Source organism: Anabrus simplex, chromosome 4 (genome assembly GCF_040414725.1).
Source record: "Anabrus simplex isolate iqAnaSimp1 chromosome 4, ASM4041472v1, whole genome shotgun sequence".
In the NCBI taxonomy this organism is placed as follows: Eukaryota; Metazoa; Arthropoda; class Insecta; order Orthoptera; family Tettigoniidae; genus Anabrus; species Anabrus simplex.
The window spans coordinates 373,306,361-373,319,152 of record NC_090268.1 but is presented as its reverse complement, the minus strand read 5'-3'; the positions used below and the strand labels follow the sequence as shown (position 1 = coordinate 373,319,152).

At 37.6% G+C, this 12,792-nt stretch overlaps 1 protein-coding gene across 2 annotated transcripts in view; it reads left to right on the top strand.

Moving 5' to 3' along the window:
• The window catches only part of PIG-O (phosphatidylinositol glycan anchor biosynthesis class O), a 91,947-nt gene that overhangs the window by 15,150 nt on the left and 64,005 nt on the right, over positions 1-12,792 (top strand). For both annotated transcript variants that reach the window (XM_067145817.2, XM_067145818.2), the window contains exons 2-3: positions 8,580-8,650; positions 10,579-12,351. In XM_067145817.2, coding sequence (XP_067001918.2) covers positions 8,580-8,650; positions 10,579-12,351 — 1,844 coding nt within the window. The remainder of the gene's footprint in view (positions 1-8,579; positions 8,651-10,578; positions 12,352-12,792) is intronic.

Below are 12,792 nucleotides of genomic sequence, written 5' to 3'. Positions count from 1 at the left end.
TAAATTTTACTTAATATTTGAAAATAATGCTTTTGGATTTCCATAAATATTCTTACTTTTCTCTTAAAAATACCGTCCTCAAAGTCAGGAAATTTGTTATATCCGTACCTCCAAATACACAAAGATCTTTGAGTAAGCCATAAATGTGATGGCACCCGAAGTGCCCTTTTATGGCGCCCTTCACTGTTAATTTCCAAATTAAATTTTACTTAATATTTGAAAATAATACTTTTGGATTTCAATAAATATTCTTACTTTTCTCTTAAAAATACCGTCCTCAAAGTCAGGAAATTTGTTATATCCGTACCTCCAAATACACAAAGAGCTTTGAGTAAGCCATAAATGTGATCTAGGCCTAACTGACTCGTGTCCGCAATAGTGAAGAGATAGAAGAAAGGTTCAGAAAAAGAGCTATTCGACATATAAGTAGTTGCGAAAAGGGAAATCCTCCACAAACCTCTCACTGTGGGGGGGTTAGCGCCAGGTATAAGGCCCTCTCTACTCACAGAGCCAAATATAGCCGCGTATTTATTCTGCCAAACAGAACCGCTTCCTTATGATTCACTTGATTGCAATGCCATAAACTACCTACCATGACAGAGTTTTACCAGGACGATAATGGGATACCCAATTTGCCCACAAAGGAACTTTAATCCCAACAAGGCTGTGCCATAAACAATGAACAAACGATTTATGAAAGTCTTGCAGTTGGAATGTTCCCAGTTCCTAGCTTTCAGGCGAGCATTCAGTATTACTTGTGAGCAAATGCAGGGCTTATGGAATACGTTTTGAGTGCCTTGTGTTGTGATAAGTTGTACATTCAACATGTTTCGTGTGCTTTTTTCATTACTATTTAAACTTTAAATTATTCAGTTTATAATCAGTTATATTTCATTAAACATAACTTTTCTTAACATGGCTAAAATGCAAAGAAATTATAACTTTAACAGTGAATGGGAGGACCATTATTGCTTTATTGAAAACAAAGGAAAGTCTGTGTGTTTATTGTGTAATGCTAGCGTGTCTGTTCCTAAAAGAAGTAATGTACAGCGACATTTTTGATTAATCACAAAAAATTTGACAGTGAATTTCCTGTTAATTATGAACTAAGAAAACACAAAGTGAAAGACCTAAAATCTAAATTAGCATTGCAACAATGTGCGTTTAAGAAACCAGTTCAGCAAACGTGTAATGTGACAATAGCTTCTTACAAAGTTTGTTACGTCCTAGCTAAAAAGGAAAAAAGCTTTCAGTGATGGGGAAGTAGTTAAAGAAGCTATGCTAAATGCCGCTGAATCTCTGTTCGAATCTCACAAAGATAAATCTGAATTGATATATTCAATCAAAGGACTTCAGTTGTCTCACCATACGGTTGCTAGGCGGGTTGAACAGATTTCTAATAATATGGAATCTCAATTACATCAGGATTTGAAATCGTGTGAACATTTTTCTCTCCAGTTTGATGAAAGTGCTGATATGTCTGACACTGCTGAGTTGTGTGTATTTGCTAGAATGGTTTTTAATGATTTTACAGTAAAGGAAGAATTTGTCAAGCTATTGCCACTTCATGGACGTACTAGGGGAGAAGACATATTTAATGCTTTCGTTAAATTCACCAAAGAGAGTAACTTACCACTGTCAAAGCTTGTCGCTATAACTACAGATGGGGCACTGTCTATGACTCGTAGAAGTAATGAATTTCTTTCTCTTTGCGCTAAAGATGAATCATTTTCAAAATATCTTTCTTATCATTGTATTATTCACCAAGAAGCTTTATGCGCAAAGGTTTTAAAGTTCGATCATGTCATGAAAATTGTAACTCATGTCTTGAATTATATAAGATCGTCATCTACTCGTCATCGATTGTTCAGAAATATTTTAAGTAGGTCAGATTCGGAGTATGGTGAGGTCATCCTTCATGCAGACGTAAGGTGGTTTAGTAGGGGAAAACCCTCGAATGGTTTTGCTGCCTGTTGGATGAGATACGAGACTTTATGAAATCATCTCCTGGGAAATATCATGAACTTGATGATATACCTTGGCTAATCGAATTAGCATTCTTGGCAGACATCACCTCAAAATTTATTTATTTTTATTATTATAATTTAAAAAAATAATAAAAATAAATAAATAATTTTTTTTAAATGAGTTAAAGCTCGAATTGCAAGGGAAAGGTCATAATATTTCAGGTATGATAAGTATTGTCAATGCATTTGAAAAGAAACTTTAGGTATGGATTGTCCATTTAAATAGAAATTTCCCTTCACATTTTCCAAATTTGAAATCTATAGCAGATACAGTAAATGTCAGCAAGCGTGATTTTTTATCTCTTGCTAAACATCTTGAAACTCTTGGGTTCGAATTTGGTAGCAGATTTAGCCAGTTTTCAGTGCTTGAACCATTGATCACGATTTTCAATAATCCCTTTGCTTCTGTTGACGTTTGTGAGCTTGGATGGAGGGTGTGTGAAATATTCGAAAATTATAATCCTGAAGAATTAGAAATGGGAATTTTAAGCCTTCAGTCAGACCTTTCTTTGAAATCCTCCTACGCAACATGTGGCAATTTCTGGACTCTGGTGGACGGTAAAAATATCCCATTACCTGCAGTGTTGATCTGAAGATTCAATCTTGTTTTGGTTCAACCTATCTTTGTGAAGTCGCGTTTTCGACTATGAACATGATAAAAAACAAATACCGATCCTGCCTGACAGACTCACACCTGGATGACACGTTAAGAGCAGCCTGTTCCAGTTACACACCAGACTTTCCTCAACTTGCAGCAAGCATGCAGTGCCAGATTTCACATTAATTATGTGAGTAAATATATATTCATATAATTTTTAATTCTAGATTTATAATAATAATAATAATAATTATTATTATTATTATTATTATTATTATTATTATTATTATTATTAATATGCCAACGGCCGTAGCCGTGTTGAAACACGGGATCCCGTGAGATCTCCGAAGTTAAGCAACATTGGGCGTGGTCAGGAGTTGGATGGGTTGCCACGCTGTTGGTGGGGGGTAAGGGAATGGAGGAGCGGAAAGGAACTAGCAACCCTACCGCAGGTAAACTCTGGCTCAGGAACACCTCTGCGGAGGTTCAAACCTGCCTTCGGGCAGAACAACCCTTAGGCCTACATTATTATTATTATTATTATTATTATTATTATTATTATTATTGTTATTATTATTATTATTATTATTATTATTATTATTATTATTATTATTATTATTTTTATTATTATTATTTATATAGTCATTGTAACATAAGGCAGCAGGAATAGATGAAATTAGACCTGAAATGGTGAAGTATAGTGGGAAGGCAGGGATGAAATGGCTTCATAGAGTAGTCAAATTAGCGTGGAGTGTTGGTAAGGTACCTTCAGATTGGACAAAAGCAGTAATTGCACCTATCTACAAGCAAGGGAACAGGAAGGATTGCAACAACTATCGAGGTATCTCATTGATTAGTATACCAGGCAAAGTATTCACAGGCATCTTGGAAGGGAGGGTGCGATCAGTCGTTGAGAGGAAGTTGGATGAAAACCAGTGTGGTTTCAGACCACAGAGAGGCTGTCAGGATCAGATTTTCAGTATGCGCCAGGTAATTGAAAAATGCTACGAGAGGAATAGGCAGTTGTGTTTATGTTTCGTAGATCTAGAGAAAGCATACGACAGGGTACCGAGGGAAAAGATGTTCGCTATACTGGGGGACTATGGAATTAAAGGTAGATTATTAAAATCAATCAAAGGCATATATGTTGACAATTGGGCTTCAGTGAGAATTGATGGTAGAATGAGTTCTTGGTTCAGGGTACTTATAGGAGTTAGACAAGGCTGTAATATTTCACCTTTGCTGTTTGTAGTTTACATGGATCATATGCTGAAAGGTATAAAATGGCAGGGAGGGATTCAGTTAGGTGGAAATGTAGTAAGCAGCCTGGCCTATGCTGACGACTTGGCCTTAATGGCAGACTGTGCCGAAAGCCTGCAGTCTAACATCTTGGAACTTGAAAATAGGTGCAATGAGTATGGTATGAAAATTAGCCTCTCGAAGACTAAATTGATGCCAGTAGGTAAGAAATCCAACAGAATTGAATGTCAGATTGGTGATACAAAGCTAGAACAGGTCGATAATTTCAAGTATTTAGGTTGTGTGTTTTCCCAGGATGGTAATATAGTAAGTGAGATTGAATCAAGGTGTAGTAAAGCTAATGCAGTGAGCTCGCAGTTGCGATCAGCAGTATTCTGTAAGAAGGAAGTCAGCTCCCAGACAAAACTATCTTTACATCGGTCTGTTTTCAGACCAACTTTGCTTTATGGGAGCGAAAGCTGGGTGGACTCAGGATATCTTATTCATAAGTTAGAAGTAACAGACATGAAAGTAGCAAGAATGATTGCTGGTACAAACAGGTGGGAACAATGGCAGGAGGGAACTCGGAATGAGGAGATAAAGGCTAATTTAGGAATGAACTCGATGGATGAAGCTGTACGCATAAACCGGCTTCGGTGGTGGGGTCATGTGAGGCGAATGGAGGAGGATAGGTTACCTAGGAGAATAATGGACTCTGTTATGGAGGGTAAGAGAAGTAGAGGGAGACCAAGACGACGATGGTTAGACTCGGTTTCTAACGATTTAAAGATAAGAGGTATAGAACTAAATGAGGCCACAACACTAGTTGCAAATCGAGGATTGTGGCGACGTTTAGTAAATTCTCAGAGGCTTGCAGACTTGAACGCTGAAAGGCATAACAGTCTATAATGATAATGTATGTATGTATGTATGTATGTAACACCGATAGCAGTAGTCGAATTAGTGGAATCGTACCTGGCGCCCGCATACCCTTAGTTATCATGTGAATGTGCTTGCGTAGAAACGAACGTTAGACAGCCCTGCTCTATAGAGAGTAACATCATCCACAAAATGCCTTACCTCTGATTCCACTTCTTTACTCATATAATTTATATATATTAGAAAACATAAAGGTCCGATAATACTGCCTTGAGGAATTATTCTCTGAGATCTATTTTCTAGAAATATAGCAACCCATTCAGTCACTCTTTTATCTAGTCCAATTGCACTCATTTTTGCCAGTAGTCTCCCTTGATCCACCCTATCAAATGCTTTAGACAGGTCAATCGCAATACAGTCGATTTGACCTCTTGAATCCAAGATATCTGCTATATCCTGCTGGAATCCTACAAGCTGAGCTTCAGTGGAATAATCTTTCCTAAAACCGAACTGCCTTCTATCGAACCAGTTATTAATTTCACAAACATGTCTAATATAATCAGAAAGAATGCCTCCCCAAAGCTTACATACAATGCATGTCAAACTGGCCTGTAATTTTCAGCTTACCGAGCTCGATAGCTGCAGTCGCTTAAGTGCGGCCAGTATCCAGTATTCGGGAGATACTGTAGTGGGTTCGAGCCCCACTGTCGGGAGCCCTGAAGATGGTTTTTCCGTGGTTTCCCATTTTCACACCAGGCAAATGCTGGGGCTGTACCTTGATTAAGGCCACGGCCGCTTCCTTCCTACTCCTAGCCCTTCCCTGTCCCATCGTCGCCGTAAGACCTATCTGTGTCGATGCGACGTAAAGCAACTAGCAAAAAAAAAAAAAAAAAAAAAAAAAAAAATCAGCTTTATGTCTATCACCCTTTCCTTTATACACGGGGGCTACTATAGCAACTCTCCATTCATCTGGTATAGCTCCTCCGACCAAACAATAATCAAATAAGTACTTCAGATATGGTACTATATCCCAACCCATTGTCTCTAGTATATCCCCAGAAATCTTATCAATTCCAGCCGCTTTTCTAGTTTTCAACTTTTGTATCTTATTGGCTACCCTACCGCATGTAAACTCCGGCTCAGGAACACCTCTGCGGAGGTTCGGACCTGCCTTCGGGCAGAACAACCCTTACCTTATTATTATTATTATTATTATTATTATTATTATTATTATTATTATTATTATTATTATTTATATAGTCATTGTAACACCGATAACAGTAGTCGAATTAGTGGAATCGTACCTGGCGCCCGCATACCCTTAGTTATCATGTGAATGTGCTTGCGTAGAAATGAACGTTAGACATGTACATTTTAATACTTATTTCGCTTTAGTCTCCTCCTCTATCTGGACATTATCCTTGTAACCAACAATCTTTACATACTGCTGACTGAATACTTCTGCCTTTTGAAGATCCTCACATACACACTCCCCTTGTTCATTAATTATTTCTGGAATGTCCTTGTTGGAACCTGTTTCTGCCTTAAAATACCTATACATACCCTTCCATTTTTCACTAAAATTTGTATGACTGCCAATTATGCTTGCCATCATGTTATCCTTAGCTGCCTTCTTTGCTAGATTCAATTTTGTAGTAAGTTCCTTCAATTTCTCCTTACTTCCACAGCCATTTCTAACTGTTTCTTTCCAGTCTGCATCTCCTTCTTAGTCTCTTTATTTGTCTATTATAATAAGGTGGGTCTTTACCAATCCTTACCTCCCTTAAAGGTACAAACCTGTTTTCGCATTCCTGAACAATTTCTTTAAACCCATCCCAGAGTCTGTTTACATTTTTATTTACCGTTTTCCACCGATCATAGTTACTTTTGAGAAACTGCCTCATGCCTGCTTTATCAGCCATATGGTACTGCCTAATAGTCCTACTTTTAAGACCTTCCTTTCTATCACATTTATTTTTAACTACGACAAAAACATCTTCATGGTCACTAATACCATCTATTACTTCAGTTTTTCTATAGAGCTCATCTGGTTTTATCAGCACCACATCCAGGATATTTTTTCCTCTGGTTGGTTCCATCACTTTCTGAATCAGCTGTCCTTCCCATATTAACTTATTTGCCATTTTTTGGTCATGCTTCCTGTCGTTCACATTTCCTTCCCAATTGAGATATGGTAAATTCAGATCTCCCGCTACAATCACATTTCTTTCCTTGTCGTTTCCTAAATAATTCTGAATCCGTGTCAGTGCTACCCTTTCCTGGTCTGTACACTCCAAATATATCAAGTTACCTATTATCTTTAGAAATGAGCCTTACACCTAGAATTTCATGTGTCTCATCTCTAACTTTTTTGTTGCTTACAAATTCTTCTTTCACCAGAATGAATACTCCTCCTCTCACCATTCCTATCCTATCTCTACGATACACACTCCAGTTCCGTGAGACAATTTCAGCATCCATTATATCATTTCCCAGCCATGATTCAACTCCTATTACAAAATCTGGTAAATATATATCTATTAAATTACTCAATTCTATTCCTCTCTTTATAATACTTCTACAGTTCAACACTAACAATTTTATGTCATCCCTACTTGATTTCCAGTTCCCTGTTCCCTTATCACCGCCTCCTAGGCCACCCTGTTTCCCTGAATGTACCTCCCTATTACCCTTCCAAACAAATTTCCTAACTTACACGTACCACTGCGGTTTAAGTGAAGGCCATCTGAGTCCAGATCCCTATCTCCTACCCATGTCTTAAAAATATAGGATAAATAATCAAAAGATTATGATTGAGGTGGAAAGGTGGATTTTTTATTTACTAAGTTGTGATTATACATACTATATATCCAGTACAGACCAAAATGAAATTTATAAACTGGCTAACCATGGCATCATATGCTATAGGCTTGAACTTTAATGATTATGGCCACTAGGCAGGCACCTAATATATATAAGTAAAATAATATGTTACCATTCATGGATTCATTCTCATCTCATCCCGTTAATAAGTGTTACGGATAAAGCAAGTACCTTCAGCAATCAGTTTCCAATGATATAATGTTATATGACTATCAAAATGCAGATTAAAAATTATTCTAATACAGCTATTTAAAGCCTGGTCAAGTTTCTCATTTCTATCTTTGCATTATTTCCATTAATACAGTATTGCAATAGTCAAGCACAGGTAAGATGAGGGAGTGAACAAATTTTAAGACGTACTGGAAAAAATAGTTGATAGCATTTGTGAATTTTATTATGGGTTCTTGTTACATGTTCATTCCAATTTAAAATATTGGCTACATTGGTTGCTGTAAATGCTAGCCCTGCAGTTTGGGGTAGCGTGCCTGTCTCATACCCAGAGGCCGCAGGTTTGGTTTCCGGCCAAGTCGGATTTTTACCTGGATCTGAAGGCTGGCTCGAGGTTCACTCAGCCTACGTGATTACAGTTGAGGAGCTATCTGACGGTGATATCGCACCCACAGTCTAAAATGCCAAGATTAACAGCTGAGAGGATTTGTCGTGTTGGCCACACAACACCTTGCAATCTGCAGGCATTTGGGTTGAGCAGCGGTCACTTGGTAGGGCATGGCCCTTCGGGGCTATTGTGCCAGGGGGTTTGGTTTAGTTTTTGTTTGCTGTAAATAGAAGGTTCTGGAGTTAACGTTCTTACTTATAGACTGAATGCCCTGAGAAGTAATTGCCTGTTTAATAATAGGAGTGTTATATGCATTATCATTGATTTATATATTGATATTCTGTGTTAATTTTGAACTGTTTAACTTAATAATGAAGTGAATGTTTATATGTTCCAGAGATGTAATAGATTCAATGGATGAATCCACAATGCTGTTTGTAATAGGAGATCATGGAATGACTTCTACAGGTGAGTAGACTGGTAATCCTGTTATCTTAAATAATCCACACCCTCATTCTAAGAAAGTTGGATAAAAACCACCGTATTCATATTTAACCTTTTCCTTTGTTTATCTGCTTTTCTTCTTATCTTATACTTCCCTGATTCTGAAGACCTTGCTTGATGGCCCCTCAGTGAGTGTTGAAGCCTGCCCTTGTGATGAGGCTAGGAAGCAGAAATGAGCTTGTCGGAGGCTGAGAAGAAATGAATGCAGAAGAACTAGAGTTGAAATATAACGTATGTTGAGAATTTGATTTTTGTCTGTAGAGCAGAGTTATGCAGTATGAGGTAACATAGACTTATGTTCCATAAATCCAATACAGTGTTCAACCATATCACTCACTTAAGCATATACAAATGAATACACATGGGAAAAAATAACATATTTTAAATTTATCATTTTTTAACCTTATAATTTAATCTCTTAACATAATGTTCTGTTAAATATAAAACTTGAATTAATATAGATTTCTCTGCATTGAGTTGGTTTATTTTAGTTTAAATAGAAACTACAGTGCTCCAGCTTCAAGTACTTAAGCATATCTTGCAGATCCTTCTTTTTCTCCTTGTAATTGATAGACCCCCTGTGGTTACATAGGAACTAAGTCAGAAATTGAACATTTCTAACCACTTACCACATTTCTTGGTGATAAAACTGCATAATATTGGAATGGAATTGATGTGTTTTGAGATTTCTTGCTGTGTATGCCAAGTTAATTTTCCATTTCCAGCATTTGTTTTGCGTCAGTCTATGCAAATCTCTTCTTGACAAATTTACGATCACCACTCATCTGATTGCATGCCATTCTGTTAATGAGAAATATAAAACAACTTACATAATTCACTGCTGGAAACATCATAAAAACATCATAATAACCTCTTAACTTGAGTAATCACAAACAGTTGTTTTCAATTTACATCCCTGCTGTCATAGCTTGCATGGGAAGCAAATGTAGCGTAGGCTTTTGTCCCAGCATTTTTAAAGTGCATTTCACTTCAGAATTTTGGGTTACTGAGGCCATCTGCTTCAGTATCCTCAAATTAAGTGCAATTATAGATCAAGAGCACATCATAGACTTTTGTTCCATAAATGTAACATAAACATTGTTTATGCATATGGTTCGATTGATGAGGAGAATCCATCTAAATGGAGAAGGTTTTGCATGAAGATGCAGAGAATTTCCTTGTCCTTTTGTGCTTTCATATTTGGTCTTGTCTGCTCTTTCTGTTGCTCCCTCTTTCCACATTGACCTGTTGTTTTGTTTATCCTATCATACCTTTCTGTATGTATGTATGTATGTATGTATGTATGTATGTATGTATGTATGTATGTATATCTTGATTTGTCCCTTGTTTGTTCCTATCTATTACTCCATGGCTAAATGGTTAGCGGGCTGGCCTTTGGTCAGAGGGGGTCCCGGGTTCGATTCCCGGCGGGGTCGAGAATTTTAACCATCATCGGTTAATTTTGCTGACACTGGGGCTGGGTGTATGTGTCGTCTTCATTATCATTTCAACCCCATCACGACGCGCAGGTCGCCTACGGGAGTCAAATTAAAAGACCTGCACATGGTGAGCCGAACATGTCCTCGGACACTCCCAGCACTAAAAGCCATACGCCATTTCATTTTCTTTCTTGAGTGATGTATAGTGTAGTTGCTACTAGGGTTAATAAATGATATCAATCTGTAGATCACAATTGTTAATGAGAAATTAATTAAACTTAAATAATTCACAGCTGGAAACATCAGAATAATCTATTAACTTATGTTACAAAGGCTCTTCAGTTATAATAGTTAGAAATTCAAGTAGAATATCATGTTCTTTTTATGCAAACTAGGAAAAGATTATATTAAAAGTGCACTCCTTTATTAAGTTCTGACTTTATTTGATTTCAGGTGATCATGGTGGAGACACAGAAGCAGAAGTGTCAGCAGCTATGTTTGTTTACTCTCCAAAGCCTCTTATACCCCTTGACTATATGTCTCATTCCAATGTTGTGAACCAGGTTGATTTAGTTCCGACGTTAGCCTCTATATTAGGTATTCCTATCCCATTTTCAAATCTCGGGAGTGTTATCTTGGATTCATTGCCATCTTCTTCTGAGAAAAATGATTGGAAATATGCACTTCATTCCTTGTGGAACAATGTTGAGCAAACTACAAATTACATTCGTCAGTATTCTCAGAATAACAACCAGTTCTCCAACGACAAGTTGGTTCACCTGTACAAAACATACAACAAACTCCAGGACCAAGTACAAAGTGTTACTGATAAATTTAAATTTAAGAATTTTGCTTTTAGAGCAAAGGAGTATTTAACCTCCCTGAAACATATGTGTGAGGAAGTGTGGGTGGAATTTGATCCTATGGCAATATCTCGTGGTCTCTTGCTCACATTTCTTACTATCTTTTTAAGCTTCTTGATTGTTGATGGATTACCAAGTGATGTTCTGAATAGTAGTTTTCTGATTGTAGGTTATTCTAGTGTGGTTATTGCTGCTGTTGTTTGTATAGTTTGTTATATTGTAGAATTGATTCAAAATTTGGAACAAAATCTTTATTTTGTTACTGGCATTGCATCCTTGTTCTGTATGTCCTTAGTTGTTATCCAAAATTGGGCTCCCATTGTTAGTAATTGGTATATACAGACCAAAAGTAAAGATTGGACAAATATATCCAGTAGACTTCTTGTAGTACTGAGTTTGTTTGGAATGTTTTCAAATAGTTACATTGTTGAAGAAGCTTATACACTCTCTTATTTCCTCCTTACTCTTACATGGTTGTTAGTATACAACTTGAAAACAAGAACTGAAGGAATATCCAAAAGTAGATGCAATGATAAGAGTTCTTCTGGTTGGTCAAAAACACTGCTGACTCCTATGAAAGTGAAAGTATTATTAATAGCTGTTTTCTTCAGCGTCTTGATCAGAACTTCTCGGTATTATTGGCGTTGCCGGGAGGAACAAGTAGATTGTGAATCATTTGTTACTCATAAGCCACACTCGTCTGGTACCCTCATTGAAGGGAAGTATCGGAACGCAGAGTGTCTCTTCACGTTAGTGTGTTTGGCCCTCTTTGTCACCGTTGCCCGAATCTGGTTGCGCAGTTGTGGTAACCTGGTTGGCTTCTCACCAACAGTTACTCTGGCCAGATACTCACCAACTGTAATTGTTGTCTGCACTGGAGGTTTCTGGATACTTCATGGATTACCTAGGGATCTTAAATCAAAATTCTTTTTGCCCTGGCAGCTTCAATTTCTTCCTTTGGTTATTTATGGAATCATGCTTGTTGTTTTTATTAGTCTTTTTGCTCAACCTCTATGTATTTACACACTACCCAAAGTGAAGGAGAACCTTGCCTCTGTTTATGGACAAGAAAATGCTATTCCACAATTGTTTCACCAAATAAAGGAGATGATTGCAAAGCACAATAATTTATCCAAAAGGGGCAGCGGAGATGAAGCTCAAGCAGAAGATAAGTTTCCTGTGATATATGGTTTGGCCACTGTGTATAGTGCAGCGTTTGTTATCTTGGGAGTATTTCTCTGCCTGCTTGTGGCACTACTGCTGGGAGATGTATTGGCCCCAGCTTCTGTACTTATGATGTCTGCATGTGTCGCGCTCCTTGCACTGCTGTCATTACTGCAGTATGAGAAATCTTTACTAACAGGTAAGTTTATCATTATTCTAGCTTTTACCCACCACTTCGCCCACATTGATCATGAATATGTCCTTTGAATTTTTTAAAATATCTTGTAAGTGAAACACAAAGGTATTCTAGTTTTAGCTATTGCAGTGAAATGGAATTATTATTTTTTTAGTTTATTAATATTAGCTTTTGTGTTGGACTTCATTTACATGGAAATACCTAGGTAATGATTCATCCACCGGGCAAGTTGGCCGTGCGGTTAGGGGCGTGTGGCTGTGAGCTTGCACCCGGGAGATAGTGGGTTCGAATCCCACTGTCAGCAGCCCTGAAGATTGTTTTCCGTGGTTTCCCATTTTCACACCAGGTTAATGCTGGGGCTGTACCTTAATTAAGGCCATGGCCGCTTCCTTCCAACTCCTAGGCCTTTTCTGACCCATTGTCGCCATAAGACCTATCTGCGTC